Source organism: Panthera pardus, unplaced genomic scaffold, assembly GCF_024362965.1.
Source record: "Panthera pardus isolate Hobbes unplaced genomic scaffold, ASM2436296v1 HiC_scaffold_3, whole genome shotgun sequence".
NCBI classification, from domain to species: domain Eukaryota; kingdom Metazoa; phylum Chordata; class Mammalia; order Carnivora; family Felidae; genus Panthera; species Panthera pardus.
Window position 1 is genome coordinate 25,763,062 of NW_026526876.1, and position 21,510 is coordinate 25,784,571.

The 21,510-nt window shown below is 43.8% G+C and overlaps 1 protein-coding gene across 3 annotated transcripts in view; it reads left to right on the top strand.

The window, feature by feature from the left end:
- Window positions 1-21,510, top strand: part of PRKCA (protein kinase C alpha) — a 400,238-nt gene that overhangs the window by 135,220 nt on the left and 243,508 nt on the right. For all 3 annotated transcript variants that reach the window (XR_002084981.2, XM_019466454.2, XM_019466455.2), the window contains exon 3: window positions 20,671-20,753. Coding sequence is in view for 2 of the 3 variants with exons in the window: in XM_019466454.2 (XP_019321999.1) it covers window positions 20,671-20,753 (83 nt within the window). In the remaining variant the exon portion in view is untranslated. The remainder of the gene's footprint in view (window positions 1-20,670; window positions 20,754-21,510) is intronic.

The window sequence follows — 21,510 nt, forward strand, 5'->3', positions numbered from 1 at the left end:
ATACTTCATTTCTGTAATCTTTTGGTTCCCACGAGTAGCATTCTCCACAGCAGTTTATTTTGTATTGGTGACAATATCAGTAATACATCAGAGATTGGATACTCTGTATCAAATGTATTTTGAACCCTGTTCTCAGGCAGCGCAGTAGATCTTCAGCTGCGGCCGACATCGTGTACCACTCAGTGTTTATCATCGTTGAGTGTGTGTTGTCTGTTCATTAGCTCATGAGCTCTCTCAGGTTATTCATTGCCTACAGGGCCAGGGTCTGGCACATAACAGATACTCAGTAAAGGTATATTGAATGGAACGGAGTTGCAACAATGTATCAAGGACAGGACAGTCACCGGAAAATATTGGCACCCCAGAGCAGAGCGATGATTTTTCATGCCTCTAGGATTTTTAGGTAGGGCAATATAAAATGTATCTTCAGACTGGTGAGTCTGAACGAGTTTAAAAAAAAAAGACAAAAAAAAACAGTTTTCTAAGTTTTCTCCAAAACCACAGAGAAATTTCTTTTTTAAAAATGGTGGTGAAGACCAGGAGTTCCATTTTTTTTAACACTTACTTTTTGAGAGATGGAGTATGAGTGAGGGAGGGGCAGAGAGAGAGGGGGAGACACAGAATCTGAAGCAGGCTCCAGGCTCCAAGCTGTTAGCACAGAGCCCGACACGGGGCTCGAACTCACGAGCTGTGAGATCGTGACCTGAGCCGAAGTCCGACACTCAACTGACTGAGCCACCCAGGTGTCCCGGAATGCTGATTTCTTAAATGCCCTTAAATCCTGATTTCTGTCTTGCTTGTTGCTTTCTCCGTCCTGCCCCCCACTTGGCTTCATGAAGGGTGGGGTGTAAAGTTGGTACCTGACCACTGATGAAAAGATGGCATACCTCTAGAATCACTGTACAGTTCGGGGTGTGGGTAGGGCAAATGTATTCAGTTACTCTGTGGGATTTAGAGAGGAAAGATGAGGAAGCAGAAGACTGAAAATTGGATCCGTTTGATGAATAAGGTTTGAATTTTGTTGTCCACCAACGAGGCAACCTCCCTGGGGGCCCAGGGTGGGGGTGGTGGCTCCTAGAAGGTCTGGGCTTTGCCTTGCTGGTTCCAGGGGCTGTGATCACCAGGGGACGATGGTTGTGCCTGCCTGCAGCTCACACAGCCACACGCAGGCAGACATCCTGTGTTTGCTCATTGTGGGTGGCAGGGTGGAAATAGTCTCAGTCATTACTTATACCTCATGAATCCTGTTAGCAATTCTCCAATTTTCTTTTTTTTGTCAAGGGAACAGAAATCCATTATCAGGTGTTTCCACAAAATTGACCTCATGTTTACTTCCCAGGGTTTAGTGCTTGGTTGCCAAAAAGGAAGTGAAGAGTCAGCAGAGTTTAGGTCAAGCTGCTTGGAGCGAATATCTTCAAATTAACAAGACTCCAGGTCCTGTCAGTGCCGTCAGCCTGCAGATGCCCCCCTCCACCCAGGTGCTGTCCTGCAAAAGAGGTGTTGGGAAACAAAGTCCAGCTCTCCTGTAGGATCCTGCGTGGATCCCACGTGTAAAGTAGCTGGAGAATCAGGTGCACGGTGACGGCAGGTGACTGCATGATTTTCAGAGAATGGTGCTTTTTTTTTCTTCCTTTGCCCCCTCCCCTGCCCCGCCCCCGAAGTGCTTGAACCCAGATTTGTCTGATGGGTGGTGAAGAGCCAACTTAAAGAGCCTTTAAGGACACTTTTCTTCCTCCTCTTTCTTACTGGGGAGGCCACTGCTCAGAGCTGGGAGACCTGCCTGCAAGGTGTCACCCCTTTGCTCCAGGGTCTCGTGCTCCAGCATCGAATGTTGTTACCAGTGTGGGGCAAGAGGGGCCTACATCCCACTACAACCCAGTCCTTCCACCGAGGCGTGGGGTCTCCCGTCTGCCCTGGCCCAGGATTCCCGCGGTCTGTGATTGGCCTCCAACCTTGGGTTTCCTGGGTGACTTCCCCTGTCCCGCCTGTGCAGATGGCATTGGCTTGTCCCGGCTTGCTCACGTGCCATGTTGCTGCCCATGTCTTCCTCTCAGCTGCAGCGGCCTGCTCATCTGGGCTCTGGCACTTTCCCCATAGCACCTGACTTTCAGAAAGGGAACACCTTGGTGCCCCGACCCTCAGCTGCCAGAGTCCCTCTGTCCAGCTGGGCATTTCCCATCATACTGTTCCTCAAATCCAAGTGTAATGGTGGGGAAAACTAGAGCCTGATGATCAGTGCGCTCCCACGTGGTAAGGACCAGTGGCTGTGATTCTGGAGAGGTTATTCTGGGTCCAGCGTCGTGGTAGATGCTTGTCCTGCAACCAGACGGGAAGGGTTGGAGCTCTTTCTCCTTGCACGTTAACTGTTCAGCTGTTCATTTCTCTGACACCATTTCCTCATCCTTATGAAGGCTGGTACTTTTTTTTTTTTTTTTTTTTTTTTTCCCCCAACTTTTTAAATATTTTTCAGAGGGTGTGAGCAGGGTTGGGGGGGGAGGGAGAGGGGCAGGAAGAAGTCACAGCAGTGATGCTCCTGATGTTCTAAAAAAATCTCCAATGACGTTGTTGCCTTGTGTGTGTGAGCACACACAGCATTGATTGGTTTCTTTTGATTATTAAATTTTTATTTACAGCTTGTAAATATTTTTATAGCATAAACATATATAAAATAAAACGTATATATAAGATACAGCATCAGTATATATAAAAACATAAAAACAAAAACCATATATAAGCATAGTAAAAATATATAAATATATACTATAACATAAACATACTCATATAACAAATATACATTCACATAACACATGTGCTCACATGACATAAATATATGCTCACGACCTACTCATGACATAAATATATACTCACATAACATATTCACATAACATATATGTACTCATGTAACATACTCAGATATATGCTCACATAACATAAATATATGCTCATGTGACATAAATACATACTCATAACAAATACATAACATAAATACATATATAATCCATAATTTTATTCATAAAAATACTTAAATTTAATTATCAGGTACCTTGAATTATTTGACTTATTTCATTGATTTATTTGACTGACTGACTTTGAGAACTTAAGTGATGGGGGTCTGGAGCTCCTGGCAATGCAGCCTTCCTGCTTGCTGCCCAGGGAATATGGTCTCTGCATATGTCTGATGAATGGAGGACTCCGTCAAGTTGAAAGGCTTTTGTCACCATGCAAATTGGAAAAGTAGGCTCTTCAGCTAAGCTTTTAAGGGAAGGCTGGGGGTGAGCGGTGTGCTGGGGCTGCAGAGTGCATTTCATAGCTGTAGTGAGTCAGGCGGACAAGGACCGAGCTGGCAGCCTCCAGATCCACGTTCTGCCATTAGCTTTAAGACGTGCTGAAGGTCCCATCCCATCCCTGCAAGCGAGCTTTTCTTCTGAAGGAGTGTCCTGTTATAGAATGGGCTTGTTTGGGGATTTCAGGGTAAACATGCAAACACTAAAACTTGTGTAGAATGTGGGTCACGTACATGGTGCATCTGAAAGCTTTGCCCAGTGTTCACCTAGAGCAATTTTCCAGGCTCTGCATGAACAGCCGGCCCTCGTGACCACTTAATACTCCCACAAGCCTCCTTCATTTTCAGACAGCCCTTACATCATCCTCTCTTACAGTTAGCTGAAATCTGATCCCCTATAACTTTCACTCCTAGGTCTTATAGGGTTTCCATCCTTGAGGGACAAACGGAACAAGCTTAAGCTGCCCTGCAAAATACCAGACCTTCCTGTATTTGTGGACAGCAGTGTTGCGGGCTGACACTGCCCTTTCAGGCAGATCTTGGTTTTTAGGATGTGGTTCGGAGTCTCAGATTTTGTCTTTAGATAGCCTAAACCAAGGAGACTGCAAACAAGACGAGATAACCTCTGGAACCCTGAATCATGCCTCAAGAGGAATAAGGACTTACATGCAACTCTCTCCTCTTCCATTCTGCAGTATATACATCTGTTAATGCAACCTCTTCTACATTTTTTTTTTTTTTTTGGCATCTGTGCTACATTAATTGAATCAGTTAAAATGCCGTAGTCTTCATCTTTGCTGTTCTCTATATTTCTACAGTTCTGAAGTTAGGTGTGGGAATTTGAATTGTTTTTACTACTTGATGTTACCTTGATAGTATCCAGTTTGTGGAATCAGCCTGGTCTAGCTTTGGAGTTTTTTCTCTGGGTTCTAATTTGACCATTTAGAATACACGCTCAGTTTCCCATTTTCTTCCTCTCGTTAGGGAAACTTGCCTTCTGTGGGTTCATAGAAGATAAATCCCACCTTCACCTCTCTGCTCCCATTTAAAGTGGATACATTTTGGGGCACCTGGGTGGCTCAGTTAAGCATCCAACTTCGGCTCAGGTCATGATCTCACGGTCTGTGAGTTCGAGCCCCGCATTGGGCTCTGTGCTGACCACTTGCTCAGAGCCTGGAGCCTGCTTCGGGTTCTGTGTCTCCCTCTCTCTCTGACCCTCCCCCGTTCATTCTCTGTCTCTGTCTCAAAAATAAATAAAATTTAAAAAAATTTTTTAAACTGGATACATTTTGTCTACTTGTCAGAAACTATCTTTTACTGATACAGGTATTTGCAGGTTTTAGGTATTGATCAGTGTCCGTGGAATGGGGTGCCATCCCACATAGTTGGGGAATGAGGGTTTTGATGGCTGTTGGTGAAGGTTTGAAGGAATGCATGTAGGTGAGGAAACCCCCTCTCTGCTTGTGGTGGGTCCTTATGTAATCTTACCTAGTTCTCTTCCAGATCTGGATAGAAGACACTGGTTTTCTGACTCCCTTCCTTGGTAGTTGATTAGACTTAACACACTTTTAGGATCTTCAGCTGTTGGGGTTGAGGGCATGGCGGGTCCAAGTTATGCCGACTTGTCCCTCAGGGACCTGAGCTTCTATCTACCATGGCGCCTCCTCCCCTTGTCCTGGCCGGGCTTCTTGACATGCCTGATTGGAGGGGGGCCCTGGGCTCTGAGGGAGGCTTTGGAAAGCCAGGAGAGCGCATCTGCCGAGGCGCTGTCTGGTCCAGACCAGTTGGGCTGATGCTCTGTCAATGTCTGGCCTCGGAGGGGGAGGGGGTGGAGGTCAGGAAGGAGGTGGTGAGATGCTGTCTCGTTCTGGTCCTATTACCTCTTTGTAGAAGTGGGGGCTGTTCGGGTTCCCTGGTGTATTTTCTCTCTTCATAGGGAATATGGAGGAAGGGCTTACCCCCTCAGTGGCCTGCATAGGCTGAAGTTGGCTGAGGCCCAGACTTGCCTGGTTTCTTCTGGTCCTTGATTTCCTTGTCAGGCCTGATAACATCTTTACTTAGGTTTTCTTTATTTCAAAATACTCATGTTTTTTTTTTTTTTTGTTTTTTTTTTTTTGTGGACTTTGGGACTGATGACAGGACTATCTATCTCAAAAGGGGTAAGGATACTCTTTCAATGTGAAGAAAATGATTTAAAATCTGGAAATGAGGCATAAGGGCGAACAGCATGCCTTCTCAGTGTTCTACAGGGGCCCTTGCTTACCAAGACCATCCAAAGATTGATTAAAGGTATTCTGCCTGCTTTTGTTGGATTTTAGCTTTTCAAACAGAGCTAGAAGTTCTTCTCACAAGGAAAACCTTTTTTTGTATCCATATGAGAGGCATGGTAACTAATTGTGGTAATTGTTTGGCAATATAGTTATAAGCCCTACTGTGTACCTTAAACTTCTGTCGTGCTGTATGTCCATTATATTCTGACAAAACTGAAAGAAAATGAGTTTTAAACAGCAAAAGGAAACCTTGAGACATAATTCACGTTCTATATAGTTGACCCTCTGAAAGGGTACATAAAATTCAGTGGTTTCTAAGACTTTTGGAGTTGGGCAGCCAGCAGCAGAGTCTGTTCTAGAACCTTCTCATTGGCCTGTATTAGTAACTCCTGTTCTCTAACCCAGCAAACCTTTTCCCTAAAAGCCTTTCTTGGTGAAGCGTAATTCTGGTTTCAGCCAGCTTTACCAACTTAATGTTTCCCTCCTGGAGTTGAATGGCGCATGCCTGTTAATATTTAAACTGCTTGATTTTGTAGCCTGCTTTCCCTCTTATTTAGCAACACATCCTAGATGTTTCCCAGCTTTGTTCCCTAACAATTCTCTTACCACATAGTTATTACGGCTGTAGAGTAATTACATCAAACACACGGACACCTGCTAACCTACACGTCTCAGTTGGATGCTTAACTTCTTTCCAACTTTTGATACTCGGTATATAATGTGTTTGGAAGTCTGTCACGCTTCTTCGTGTGCATTTCTCATTAAAAAAAAAAAATTGCATGTGGAATTGTTAATGCAGAACCAAAAGTGTTCTGGGAGTTTTTTAGTGTAGTTGACACAATGTTACATTAGTTTCAGGCGAACAACACAGTGATTCAGCCGGTCTATAGGCTGTGCTCACACGTGTACCTAACCATCTATCACCATCCAATGCTATTTGAATACCATTGACTCTCTTCCCTATGCTGGCCCTTTTATTCACACGACTTACTCTGTCACTGGAAGCCTGTGTCTCCCACTCCCCTTTGCCCAGTTGCTTCCCCCACCGTCACTTTGTTCTGTGTATTATACGTCTGAGTCTTTCTAACTTTTTTTTTTTTTTTTTTTTTAGATTTCACATATAAGTGAAATCATATGGTATTTGTCTTTCTCTGACTTACTTCACTTAGCATAATGCTCTCTGGGTCTATCCATGAGGTCCAAAATGGTAAGATCTCATCTTTTTCTATGGCAGAACGAAACATTTTTAAACAGACAAAAATAAGGTGTTAGCGGTTTTATTTTTTGTTTTTGGATGTTTGTTTTTTTGGTTCTCTAATTTTCGTGCATGCTCCATGGCTGAACACCCAGTGGCATGAGTCAAAGAATTGTATAAAATAAATAACTGAGAGATGAACATTGTAACAAATTTAATTCTAAATATGCACGAAGTAATCTTTTCAATAGTCAAAATGCACTGCATAATCTTGCACCATGGTGCTATAAACATCTTTTTAAAAGTTAGATTTTTAGTTACTACGTTAATGGTTGAAAAAATTCGTGCAGATGAACAAAAAAAGTAAATCTTCCCCAAATGCCATTGCTGACAATCCCTTTACCACTGTGGTCCATACCCTTGCAAATTGTTGCCCATGCAAAAACACGTACGTTTAAAAACTCTGTAAACAGCTCTACATCATTATTGTCAAAGTGAATTTTTTGAAGCACTGTAAGTACTGATTTTAAAAGCCTTTTGATGTTAAAATTGCCATAAGTTATTTATGTTTTTAATTTCTTTTGCCTTGTTTTCTGGCATGTGATTGGTCATTATAACATATTCATTTGGTAAGGTTACCTTTTTTTTTTTAAACTTTCATTTTTTTTTTTTTTTTTTTTTTCTCTGCCTAATGTCCTCCTTTGTACGAAAACTTTCCCATTTCCTTTGTCTTCCCTGGCCGACTCACCAATGTTACCCGTGGGCATTGGAATCCCCTGGACACTTTCGAATTTCCTTCTTGGAAACTTACAACCTTTATTGCTTTGTAATTATGTTGTGTTCCACCTCCCTGATGCTTTATTGGTTCCCAACATACTTGATGAAAGGAAGGTAATTAGTGTATTACGGCTTCTTTTGAATTGTTCTCCAAGATAAGCAGAGGAAAAATGCTACATGGGTAAAAATTTACATAATAATATGAACAGATTTTGCCACATAAATGCAATGTAATCTCAAGAAAACAAAGGCATTTTATTCAGGGAACCTTACTATGTGTATTGATCTCCAAGAATTAAAAATCACCATTGTGTGGATGGCCCTGAAATTTTGGAAGTAACATGGTACTATGTTTGCTTTAATAAAAATGTTTTGCATCTCCAAAATGTCTTTTCAATTCTGAGACTGTTCCCACCCCTGTTGCAATATTGACTCAAATCAAAACCAAACTGGAACATTAAATATGAAGCGCTTTTCCCTAACTCACCTACAGGAGCTTTGTAATTACGTGACTGAAGGAGGGGAAAGAAAGAAAAAAAAGGCAGTGGGTTCTGAAGTGAGCGTTGACTAAAATATTTGAACAGCTTCGTAATTTCCTTCTGTGAATCATGACCTGGAGTACTATTTCCTTGGTTGATATGAATCACGTTCCGTCAGTGCTTGGTTTGTCTGACCTGCACCCCCCACCCCCCCGCCCCCACCCCCACTTGCCTGTGTAGTTTGCATGAGGTGACCTGGGCCTATCTTCATGTTTTTACATAGCTGTTACTGCACACTGGGTCAGATGACTGCCCAACGTGGTAAGAAAAACTCCCTTGACCTGTTGTCCTTTTTCAACCTCAGCAACAGCATCCTTTCTGCCAGTCTTCCGGGCACGTGAGGCTAGAAGAGACTTTGCCTCTGTGCTCAGCCCATACTGGGAAGACTGTACTGCATGATCTTGAAACGTTCAATTTGTGACTGTTTCCCAGACTAAACTTGAAGCTCTTCAAGGTATCTGAGCCTTGGGCGGGTGCCTGAGTGGCTTAGTCTGTTGAGCATCTGACCCTTGATTTTAGCTCTGGTTATGACCCCAGGGTCGTCGGATTGACGCTATTGGGCAGAAGACTGAGTGTGGAGCCTTCTTAAGATTCTTCTCCCCCTTTGCCCCTCCTCTGCCTGTGCACATGCACTCTCTCTAAAACAAAAAACTGAGCCTTACTGATCTTTATAGACACCGGGGTCTGGTGCCATGTCTAGGATGTAGCTATTGCCCAGTAAATACTTGTGGACCAGAATTTAAACTGGATGCTTTCTAGTCACTGCCTCTGTTGCTTTACTGCCTACTTTCTTGCCCACCCCCGTATATTTGATTTCTATTTTTTACAACTACCAAAGCTACAACCTGTGTAGGACCATGACCTTTGAGTCCCTGATCTCATAGATCTGTCTCAGCAACTTCCTGACTATTTGTGAGAGAGAGACTATCAAAAATTTGCTTCTTGAGACGTTCCCACCTTCCATTTCCAAGGCTCCTGGCTGTCTGCTTGCCTTCCCCCTACACCTATCTCTGTTCTTGGGCTAATGACTCTTCTAGTCACTTAAGCACACCATCTCTCTCAAACCCACTCAGGGTTGTGCTTAATGAGATCCTCAAATTGTCACATGCCTGCCAGGCTTCCTGGCCTTCTGCTAGCAGCTTCATGGGTGATTTTTGGAAGGAGTGAATGAATAGGTAAATGTGCAACATTTTTTTTTTTTTTTTTTTTTAATGTGATCGACTTTCAGAATAAACTGAGACTACAAATACCGGAAAGGTAGACCTGGCTGGTGGCCTTGCCCTTAACCTTGAGTTTGCAACCAGACGGCTTGTTTTCTGAACAGATGTGTGCTAAGGATGTTGACTCTTCAGGCAACTGCCAGAATTTGAGAATAGGGACTAAATGGAAGACTAGAGGCGGAGGAGGGGTCATGACCTTAGTATCCACCTACCCAGCCCGTCCCCCAAAAAGGCCTCCAGGGAGCACAGTTGGAAACCCATTAGGTGGACTCTTTAGTCTCCTGATTTTGTTGTTCTCAGACTCCGTGATTTTTAAGTGAGTGATATCCTCATGACTGTTAATGCAAAAGGTGACTTCCCTGGGGTCTTGGTCCCCCGAGGATTGCAAATGTTAGTTTTCTGGGTGGTTTGTACACTTGTGTTGGGGATGTGTCATCTCCCCACTAGGGATGAAGGAGGCACTTATAATCAGGCCCTGTGCAAACACAGTCCTCATTATCTTGATTGCAGATACTGGCTAGTGTATTAAGCAGGACACCCACACACAAGATCAAGGATTTTTTTTTGTTTATTTTTGAGAGGAAGACACAGAATCCGAAGCAGGCTCCAGGCTCTGAGCTGTCAGCACAGAGCCTGACGCGGGGCTCGAACCCACGAACTGTGAGATCATGACCTGAGCCGAAGTCGGATGCTCAAGTGACTGAGCCACCCAGGTGCCCCACAAATCAAGTATTTTAATTTTGAGTTGCTGATTATACTTAAACTCATTTGTAATCATGAGTGAATAAATCTATGCACATACCCCAGATGCTTTTCAGATGTCAGGGTTTCTATTTCATATCAGCAATTTGGATTTAAAACACCATTTTTGTTTATAGTCACTTGTGGGCCCTTATTTTTCTTGGGGTAAAGTGTGAACAGCACCTTAATGCCTTATTAATCACATGTCACTGCTTTAGACTTAAAGGTACTCTCGGTCTCCATTGGTGACACAGCTAAATTTTGTGGGCCTCAGGTATGCTAGCCCATGGAGCTGTCAGGGAAGAATGACTTCCTTGAAGGCCTTCCTGCTTGTTCATATCCCTTGATTGAAATCTGAAGTTTATTTACCTGTGGAGCCTTTCCCTGAACGCGTTAGACTTTCACTGCCTCTTATTACACTGGGTTCCATTTGAGAAATGGGATGTGATGGTTTTCTTGTCACAGGGGCACACTGGTCTGATTAAAAATGTTCATTGATGGAATGATTTGTTTTCCAGAAACTGCCTTGGTTTATGTAAGCTTTCTAAACCTGTTTTAGCAAAGTACTTGGCTTAGACAAGTTTATGGTCTGAGAATCTGAGGTGTAAGTTCTTGGCAGGATTGGTTTCTTCCAGGGACAGTGAGGGAGAAGGACTCTCCCCCAGACTGGGGGTTTGTTGGCGATCATTGGAATTCCTTGGCTTGTAGGAGCATCACCCCAATTTCTGCCTTCATTTTCTTAAAATTTTTTTTTTAATGTCTGAATTAAGGAGGGGGAGAGAGCACAAGCAAGGTGGAGGGTGGGGGCAGAGGTGGGGGAGACAGAATCTCTGAGCTGACAGCATAGAGCCCGATGCGGGCTGGAACCCACACACCATGAGATCATGACCTGAGCCGAAGTTGGATGCTCACCTGACTGAGCCACCCAGGTGCCCCTGCCTTCGTTTTTGCATGGCATTCTTGTGTGTTTTCGTCTGCATTTCCCCTTTTGTAAGGACACTGTCCTATTGGATTAGGGCCTGCCCTGTGCCAGTATGACCTCCTCCTAACTAATCATGTGTGTGACGGCACTGTTGCTAGATAATTTCACATTCTGAGGTTCTGTGTGTTAGGACTTGACCATAAGAATTTGCGGGGAGGGGTGCACAATTCAACCCACAACAGGACAGCTAATGCCAGAAATGATCAGATGACATTTTTGTTTCTGAGTCTGTTAGGGGAGAGGAGTGGAAATAAGCTGAGTGTGCTTCAGAGACCAGCTAGAAAGACACTTGTTAGAGGAGGAGAAATCCTGTCCTCTGAAAGAGCTGCGAGATTGTTCTTAATCTACTAGGTACAAAAGTAACTTATTTTTGAAGTCTTGGCTCTGGTGTTTCTAACCACTTCTTTGTCAGTATTCTCAGAATATCTCAATGGCCTTTGATGAATCATGGAGGGGGAAGGTTGTAACCACATGGGCAAAACCCCATCTAACTTATCTCTCAGACTTTTATTATGTACATTTCCAAGTATCTGCAGACATCGTGAGAGTAGACCATATACCTGTTCCAGAGCTGTAGTAAGTGTGGACTTGTACCAATTTTGGCTCATCTGTTTTCTCCTTGCCAGGAGTCCGTTAGAGGGAAAGGCTGACATCATGTATTGCAACTTGTTTAAAAATTCTTGAGACAAAACTGATGTTTCACTTTTATAATAAAAAAAAAACAACAACCATAAAGCTATTCAGTGATATGTGTTACAAAATATACCCTGGATTTTACATTATAACAAATTAAAAGAGGAAGAAAAGGGAAAGATAAAGGGACTGGATGGACAGGAGTAAGGGGAGAGTCTGTGTGAGATACCTACTACTTTCCAGGTTTTTCTCAACGAGACCCTGAGCTTCCCTAGGAGCAGACACCATGTCTTGGCCATCCCTTGACCTTCATTCTTGGTGGGGTTTAAGCGTATATTAGGTATTCAGTAAGTATTTGCTGAATTACTAAATAAAGAATGGATGAGATTCTCCAAAAGGCTTGCCCAGAGATAGGCTCAGAAAAAGACATTTAGAGACAGAAAAAGGAAAAGAGACTCCGTTTCTTTGCCTGTTGGAGTCTCCAGAATATTTCTTCCAATGCTGTGTCACAATGTAGCTTTTTTACAACCCTAGTGACAAATACATTGATCCCTGCTGAGCCCCTGCCCCAGGCTGAATGGAATTGCCTTATAAACTTCGAGGTTTCATCTATACTGCAGGTGTCCATTCTTCGTTTGCCTCACGTGTTATCATCTTCTGTTTTCCCAGAGTTCGGGAGCTGAGGTTTCCTTTTTGCCTGCCATTCTGGGGAAGGGTTGGGTGCTGTTAAACATGTGCATTTCACCACAAGTGTGATTTTGGGGTCTGTACTGCAGTCAGACTAGTGCTCTTAGATGGGAGCTACCGTTGAGCAAAATGAAATAGGACTTGAAAAGACTACAGAGAGTGAACCCGAAGGTTAACATGGATTTGGGGAGGTAATGATGTGGCAGTGAGGTTTATCATTTGTAACAAATGCCCAGCTCTAGTGGTGATGTTTACTGTGGGGGAGGCTGTGCGTGTGCGGGGAACAGCGTATACCAAGAATCTCTTTATCTTCTGTTCAACTTTGCTGTGAACCCCCACTGTTCAAAAGAAAAAAAGTCCCTCAAATACTGTCGAGAGAAATCTGGTGTTACAGGCTTGATAAAGTCTTAGGTAGAATGTATGCAATTTCTTTCTGGGGTCAGAAGATGGAAACCCAAAGTGCTTGCTGGGTTGCTGATGTTCAGATATGGAGTCATTGCCAGCCTGTGAAGGCTTTATGCCCTTAGGAACTTAAAAGGAAGTTGGAATCTTCAGATGATTTGGAAATCACAAAAACTGCCAAAGGATCTGAGCTTAAAAATCAAGCCTTGGGATTTCCCTTCAGACATGTTTGCCTGATTTGTCCTATACTTTAAGGGATTTTTCTCTGTGAAACAGATGGGCCTTTATACCACAGTTACTCGAAGTATTAAGATGATTTTATTGCTGTCTGTTGATGGTATCGGAGATGTCCATCCCGTTTCGGTTCTGGGTCAGTTAGGACAGTCAAGTGGAAATAAGTCACAGAAGGGAGGCTGTGTATCAATGCCCTGTTGGCATATGTGTGGCTGTCATTACCTACCTTCTTCTGACCATGTGCCTTTTGGGCCATATCTCATCATCAAATCTCCTCTTTGCTCCTTGAGTCGGGAAGAGTCCTTCATACTGGTGATTGGCCTGCCTGTTCTTGAAGTTTTTCTTGCCTAAGCCCCCCCCCCCCCCCCCTCCCACTCTTCAGGCCCCAGAGTCAGGACTCGGACATCTCACCTTGCACACCACCACCTCCTTTCCACTGTCAGCTGAGGATGTGGGGGTTGCCAACATGCTCCCGTGCTCCTTGGAGTCCATCTGCCATCTTGCCTTCAGCTCTCAGCTACTCAGATATCTCTTAAAATTCGGTCTGCAGGTCCCAGCTGCCTTTTGACCTTTAACCCTGGAGGTCCACTTGCTTGCCTGGCACATCTGTCTGGGTGACCCAGCAGCATAGGGTACTCACTTTGTCCAAAAGCAAACACACACAGTCGTGTCGTCTCCTTCAGCCTGTGTAATTCCCGTGAGCGGGTGTGCGGGTTTCCAGGTTCTGGTTCATTCTTCCCTCTTGCCCTCCTTCATTCATTTCCCACGATGAACTGTAAAAGCATCTGTGATAATGATTTTATATATTCCAGTGTATAAAATTGTATGGTGTACATGGAGGTGTAGGGATAGATGGAGAAAAAGAACTTTTGAAAGGGTGTTGGAGGCTCACATCCCTGAAAGGTCTGGAGGTGACTGCCACACCAATGCCAAGATCTGGTTTCTTTCTTTCTCCCTTAGTGTTCCGTGCTGCTAAGGCTCTTCTCTTGGTTGAGGATGGCCACGCCATTTTCCCAGTTTGCTCTGACCTGTAACCTAGGGGCCCTTCTGTCACACCTCATATTCAGTCTCTGCTTTCTCCAAAATGTATCTCAAAATGCAACTGGGGAGGAATGCAAAAAAAAAAAAAAAAAAAAAAAAAAAAAAAAAAAAACAAACCCTCAGGTGGGACTCGGGGACTTGAGAGCAGAGGAAAAGGTTAATGGTGACTCCCCTGGGGGGAGGAGTGGTGTGCCTGGTCAGAAACAGGAACCCTGGGAGTTTGTGAGAGTTGGTTAGCATGTGCACAAATTCTCGAGGCAGAGTATACTACCTGAAAACTGTCATCCCCTCTGCTAATATGTGATAAAGCACATTTACTTGATTTGTTTTCATACAACTTGAACACATATGCCACGAGAAGACTGTTTTCATTGTTACAGATCTGAAACCAATAATTTTCCTTGAGCATGCAAATATAACATAAGCTTGGATTTTTGTGACTCTCCCTACAAAGCTGAACGTGGTTCACTTGCCTTAGAGAGTTCTCATTTCATCATATTCTGATGTGACGCTACCTTTCATTAATCCCTTCCAGCTAAGCAAAATTTAATTAAAGCCACGTCACATGATGGCAGCCATTCATGTATTTAAAAAAAAGGAACTTGAGGAAGCTCAGCTAGCCACCTTCTGTTCTGAATAAAGCCGGACTGTTAAATGTAGTAGGTTTTCCCTTGAATTTGGGATTTGTTACATAATGCCGTACCCTTTCCCCTCCATTTTGGGTAACGGAGTTTTTTATGCCTGTGTTCCGTTTATTGACGCTGACCTGAATTTGAAATGATACAGACTTGAGGGTGAAAAGGAAAATCAATGATTGCTTGAAGAGAAATGGAAAGTGGTATGTAGTGTATATTTTGTTCCCTTCAGTGAATTTGGCAATCCATGTCAAGTGTTAAACAGGGGTAACGCCGTCTTACATAGAGAGTGTCAGTGTTGCAAAGATCTGGTTGAAAAGCCAGGCCTGCAGTCTAAGGGGACTTGCCTCTGCCATCATTACCAGCGTTACTGGCTGCTGGTAAGTGAAATGGGAGGATTGGTAGAAACACGTCTCTGGTCCTCAGGAGTTAGGAGTCCTCTGCTCTGAATTCCACCCCCCACCCCCGTCTTCACTCTATTCTGTCACTGACTGTGTTAATTTCATGCAATGGAAGCAAATACTTGGTTTTCTAAATCAAGTGCGGAGAAGAATTACCGCAGAAGATTCCCATACGCAGGACTGCAAGGCTCTGTCTCATTTGTAATTTCATAAATACTGTTGCAAGTTGCTGAATTAAACTTCATCATGGTAAGAGCGCCATAACCTAAAACTTACCACTTGGATCATCTCAAATGCGTAGCTGAACGCCATCAAGTGGGCTCACAGTGTTGGGCTGCCATCACTGCTGTCCAATCTCCAGAACACTCTCTTGTCCCAAGAAGAACTCTACCCATTTAGTGCTTATTTCCTGTTCCTGTTGCCCAGCTCCTGGTGGTGACCTCTGCTCTACTTTGTCCCTGAATCTAACTATTTTTAGGGTACCTCATACAAGTGGAATCATGCAACAGCCATCCTTTGGTGTCTGTCTTGTTTAACTTAGGGATGAACCTTGAGATCATTACCCTATCATACCATATGTCAGAATTTTTCCTTTTTAAGGCTGAATGATCAATTGCATGGATACACTGCATTTTGCTTATCCATTCATACGTTGGTGGACTTTGAGGTTGGTTCTGTTGTCAGCTATTTTGATAATGCCGCCGTGAACGTGGAGACCCAGAAGTGGAATTGTCGGCTCATGGAGGAGTTCTGGGTTTAACTTCGGTATCATCTTAGGTTCTCCCCATCATGAGACAAGGGTTCCAGTTTCTCCTCCTCCTCGCCATCACGTGTTACTTTGTTAACTGCCTTCCTAGTGGGTATGGGGTGGTGATGGGTCACTTTCCATTAGGACTTTGTCTCCTGTCAGGACAGTTGATGCGCCTCCCTGATTGATGTGTAATCCGTGTTGGCGGTGTTCCTGATGAGCCGGAAGCAGGTGGCTGTGACTGATTCCTCTATACGTAGCCTTGGCCCACTATGCTCTTTTAGTAAAGCTCTAGGTTCGAATGAAATCTAGAAAGTGGCTCTGGGCATACCACTTGGCCAAGATCACTCCAGGAAACGTGGCCCAGTGCCAAGAGCCCCCAAGTCTTTGACCTCTGTGAGGACATTTCGCATGGAAACCACGTCCTCTGCAGTCCCCCAGGTGTGTCTGATGAGCCAAGACAATTACAGGTAAATCAGTTTTTAGCAGATTCAGGGGGTACAGTGTCAGAAGTAGAGTGTTCTCTCACATGGAGTGTTGGGCTTTCAGCTTTGCCCTTTGCTGGGTTTTGTTCACTTTGATGAATGACTTTAATGACCATGACTGAAAACGGCTGTTACCATCAACATGGCAGCATCGCGGCAGACCTCTAGTTTTTCTGGAAACTTTTGTGAAATCTTGAGCCAAACGTAGGTGACTGTCCGTCTTGGAAATCGACTTCTGACAGACAGTGAACACTCTGCTTAACTTCCATTTCGCTTACTCCTGGAAGTGAGATTAGTGTATGATACGGACTTGTAGATGAAGCACTCCCAATTTTAAAGCCAGGTAACGTTAAGAACCGTTATTTGGCCAAGCCTGCAGTATTTTTTTTTTTTTTGTCGTCCTCCCACATCATTGGCCCAGTGTGATTTGTGCGTTTCATGTGTCATCCGTTACGGTTGGGTAGCATAAGCATATCATGTAGAGGATTAGAGGAAAGGGATTTTGTGCTTAGGAAATAATATGAAGATTTACTTTGTGATTTTAAGCTGCATGATAGCTTCATATTTTAAGAGCTCTCATTTGGTTATGTAAGCAGGCATGCCCCAGAGTTTAGGAAAATGGGGCTCTGGCTCCTTCTCACCAGCCAGCCTGTGCTCATTTGAGCAAAGGCTTAAGTACCTAGGGTCCAGCTCCAGGACCAACCATGGGGTGGGAGAAAATTGCCATGATGTGTGTCCACTTCCTGTCTGCCAAGGTCAGGCAAACGTATCAAATGCATACTGTGTGACAGGTACTGCCTTATCCCTGGCTTGCCTCGATTCCCTCTCGCTCCATACAGCATGGTGAGATTGAACACCTTCAGGATTCTAAATAAAAAAAAAAAAAAAAAAGCTCCTCATTTTTAGCCAGGGGAAACTGTTTTCCCCTCTCCACATAAACTTGATAAGTACTCCGGTGTTACTGAGCTAATCTATTCCTCGTTCTTCAGCTACCCCAGCAAGACTTCTCAAATGTTTGCATTATATTGTCTTACAGAATGTGCATTACCCGGTTTACTCTGGAACTTGAAACCAAAGGTCAAGGCCCACCGTTCATCATTTTGGAATCTCTGGCCCTTGCTCAGCTTTCTGGGCTGGCCTTTCTCAGACCAGTGCTGTGTGCAGCCAGGGTCTGGGAACATAGGCTCTTCTTCCCTGCCCCCTTGGAGTGGGGGGTGAGGTAGGAGGAGGGGGGTAACTGGGCTTTCTGTTCCTGCTTCTGGGCACATTGTTTCTTCCTTGAAGATTATCCATTCTGCATCTTGAGTATTCGAACAGGCCTTGCAGGGTCCTTATGGTTCAGATGGCTCCCATGTGACCCTTCACCTCCTGTTGGGTGAACCCACGCATTTCTAGGTATGACTTTCACGTAAGGTAGGCTAGGAAGAAGTAATTTTGGAGACAGCTGTGGCTCTTTGCTGCCCCTGCAGAGTACACCATGTAGCGAGGGCCTGGAACTTCTTGGGGTAAAATTTGATAGGCTTTTTGAGGCACAAAACAGAAATAAAATAATTGTGGGTTGAGATTGATAATTGCATTGAAAGGTACATGGGGATTGAAAGGACAGATTAAAAAAAAATTCAAATGGATTTGATAAATACAGGTTTTCCAAAGTGTTCACCTGAATGTAGAAATGGTTTAAAAAAAAAAAAACCAAACCCACAGTGTTGAACGATTAAGTAGGGAATCCGAATGCTCATTTTCCTTTCAAAACACTATATCCATAATAAACCATGATGAGGAAATAATGCTCCTGTGACCCTTTTCCCTTCGTAATTTATCTTGCTAATTCCAGTGAGCGAGCGATGACTTTGTGCCTGGGGAGAGCCAGCAGATGAGATTAATTTGTGCCATCACAGCCTTGCTTTATTATCTACCCTTGGAGAGGGTTGGGGAGATGCTTTTAGCAGAAACACTGTGAAGAAGCTTCTCTGAGGGTTTGGAGGAGCTAAGTGCTGCCTTTGACAGTGTCTTGGCACTGCTGGGGCAGCCTGGGAACTCGTTGTCACTTCTCTGTCCCCTCCTGCCATCCTGGTGGGCAGGTGCAGTGGCCTGGCAGGCAGCCAAGGAGAAGCCTTCACTCGGGCATCTCTGCTTCTAAATTAATTTTTATTAAGTTTATTTTGAGAGAGACAGTGTGGGTGTATGAGAGTAGAGCAAAGGAGGTGCGGGTGGGGGAATCCCAAGCAGGCTCCACACTGTCAGCGTGGAGCCCGATGTGGGACTCAAACTCTCAAAATGTGAGATCATGATCTGAGCTGAAATCAAGAGCCAGGCTTTTGACTGATGGAGCCACCCAGGTGCCCCGGCATTTCTGCTTCTAAGAGGATGCTCTTCAAGACCTCCTTGTCACCTTCCTATGGATGGTCCTTCCCTACTGCCACCTCTGCTTACTCATGTCTGGCCTACCTCGCCCCCCCCCCCTTTTTTTAATTGTTATTTTTAATAAGGACTTTTATAGTGACATTGTATAACAACCATCTTAAAACCATTTTAAAAGAAAACAGCCCTCCCTCATCCACTGCTGTGACAGGGCATACCCACATCTTCCTCCTCTGGGTTATTTTATTGTTTTTAAGTAGGCTTCATACCCAGTGCAGGGCTCAAACTCATGACCCTGAGATCAAGAGTTGGTTGCCTAACCAATGGAGCCATCCAGATGCCCCTTGGTTATTTTATATATGTAAAATACACACATACATATGCACATACGTAATGCATATACTTTAAATGTATGTGTCATTCTTGTACTCCTTTTTTCTGCCACCCATGTATAAAAATCTTGGCGTCACCTCCTCCGTCTTTCTGCTCCAGTCAACAGCTAGAACACAGTGGAAGGAAAGGGGAGACCATAGTTCCTGTTGTGTAAAATGTACGTGGTGACCCACGTTAAGTAGTGTTGAGGATTCAGTTACATGTTGTGTGTGCAAGGACCCATCAAAGTGACACATAACAGGATGCTCAGTAGTCTCTGGGGTTGGTTGGCAAGTCTGGTCGGTTCTCCTGCAATTTCTCTGGCATCTATTACTTCTATTTCTCAGCAGACTGAAGGATGACAATTACTTCATCCTTAGATTATATAAGAGGCTTCTAATTGGGCCTATTGGCCCAAATCCGATCCATCAAATTCTTCCTATTGGCCACCATTTGCCCTCCTAAAGCACTGTTTTTGTCCGTGTTACTCTTGTTCAAACCTTTCAGTGGCTACCAAAGCTTATCAAAAACATTCTGAATGTCTTAATGGCCACTTGAGGCCCTTTATTACTTTCTTAATACTGGGCTTGGTACTCGTTCTCCCCTTAGGATCTCCGCTGTCTGCAAACCTGCCATTTTCCCCTCTCACAGAAACAACTGACCCTCTTCGGTTGGCTTTGTCTCTGGCCACGTGTGCAGGGAATTGTGGTATCTTCGGGGGAAGAAAAAAAGAGCCCAGAATCTGGGGAGCTCTAGCCTTCCTTCTGCAGCAAAGACTTAGGGCTTACCCAGTATTTCTGAGGGTATGCTTTTTAGCATGTTGTTCAGCAAAGAACAGTGGAGTACTAGACTTGAAGCTTTGGAGGAAAGACTACCTAAGTCATTTACTTATTTTGTATCCTCCCTGTTATGCTATCCATAAAAATCTCTTAGGGAATTATTTCTGTAACACTTCTTTGATCTGTCCTCAGTATTTAGCAAAACCATGTTGAACTTGGAAAACACTTGGTGTGTAGTAGATTTGCGGGGACTCCCCACAAGTCCAAGGGGCATCTGGTTACGTAACAACTGGTGATAGCATTTGTGGCCAGCAGTCATGTATAAGAAGGTGTGAAGGTGTTGGCCTTCCCCACCCCCCCCCACCCCCTCTGCATTTCAAAGGGTTGTGTTCTGTAGATTGAGTTTGTGGTCTTGAGTTCAGAATTCTGAGGAAGTTCTACAACCCACAGATGGAGATACTGTATATATAATCTGCTATTACCTTTTTAAATTTTACCCACAGGGTGTCATGTGTTTAGACACTTAGATGCATGCATTGTGTATTAGTATAGGACAGTGCAAAGTGTTTGACACTGATTCATGGTTTATACCTTGGGAAATTGTCTTGGAACCTCTGGCCCTCTCCTTCTCCCTCTCTCTCAACTTTAGAAAATAGAAACTAGGCTTAAGGTCTCATTAAGCCCTGAATCCTGGCATTTTCTAGTTCTATATATAAGTCTGATTGATACCAAATATTGCTGAGTCCTGAAAAAAATGCCTTCCGATTGCTGTTTAAGATTCTGTCTGTTGTGAAATGAAATTGACTTCTAACAGCATGTACCCTGTTTGGAAAACAAAGTTTGTCTGTTTAATTACTAAGTTTAGTTTTCTTTTCTTTCCACCAGTTTGCTGTTTTGTGGTTCACAAGAGGTGCCATGAATTTGTCACTTTTTCTTGTCCTGGTGCGGATAAGGGACCGGACACTGACGTAAGTAGTCTGAAAACTATTATTTGACGTTCATGCAGATCTTTGACTTCAACCTCTTCTTTAATGCCTGTACAACTGTTGTTTTGGCACACATTCTTAATGGGAAGACTTGTCAATGGGTCCTGTACAACTTGGGCTCCTACCAGTGAACAGATACAAAGCCCTTTTGAGCCCTGGCAGGGTCGAAGGAAATTTGTTAGCTTGTATTCTTCCACTCTGGGCGACCACGTGGACCAACTCCACCAAGTTTATAGTAAGAGCTTTCACTAACACAGTGTGCTGCTTTTCTGAAGACGTTGACAAATTTTGCAACGTAAACACGAATCCCCTTTTACGGTTCACCCTAACGGTTTATTGACTAAAAGGGCCATCTTTGCTTTTAGCTGATGTGACATCTTCCTTCTAGTTTGCTTCCTGAGATCCTTGCTGCCTTTTCATTATGTGTTATAAATGCTGCTGTCGATTTAAATAATTCAGCATCTGCTCCACTGAACAACCGATCTCTGAAGCTGCCCATGTGTGAACACATAATTTTATTTGTGCCCTAATTCTGCTGCCTCTAGTGAGCATCTCTCTTGCTTGTATCTCTTGTTTACTGAAAAATGGGATCATCAGAGGAGAGTGGGAGCCAGGAGGCATGGGAAACACCAGTATCTAAAATATATTGAGTGGAAAATTGGGCTGTTACACGGAAAATATTTTAGCAACAAAAAATTGCAGGGGAGGCCTGGAAGAGGAGACCTTTCTATTATTCCTA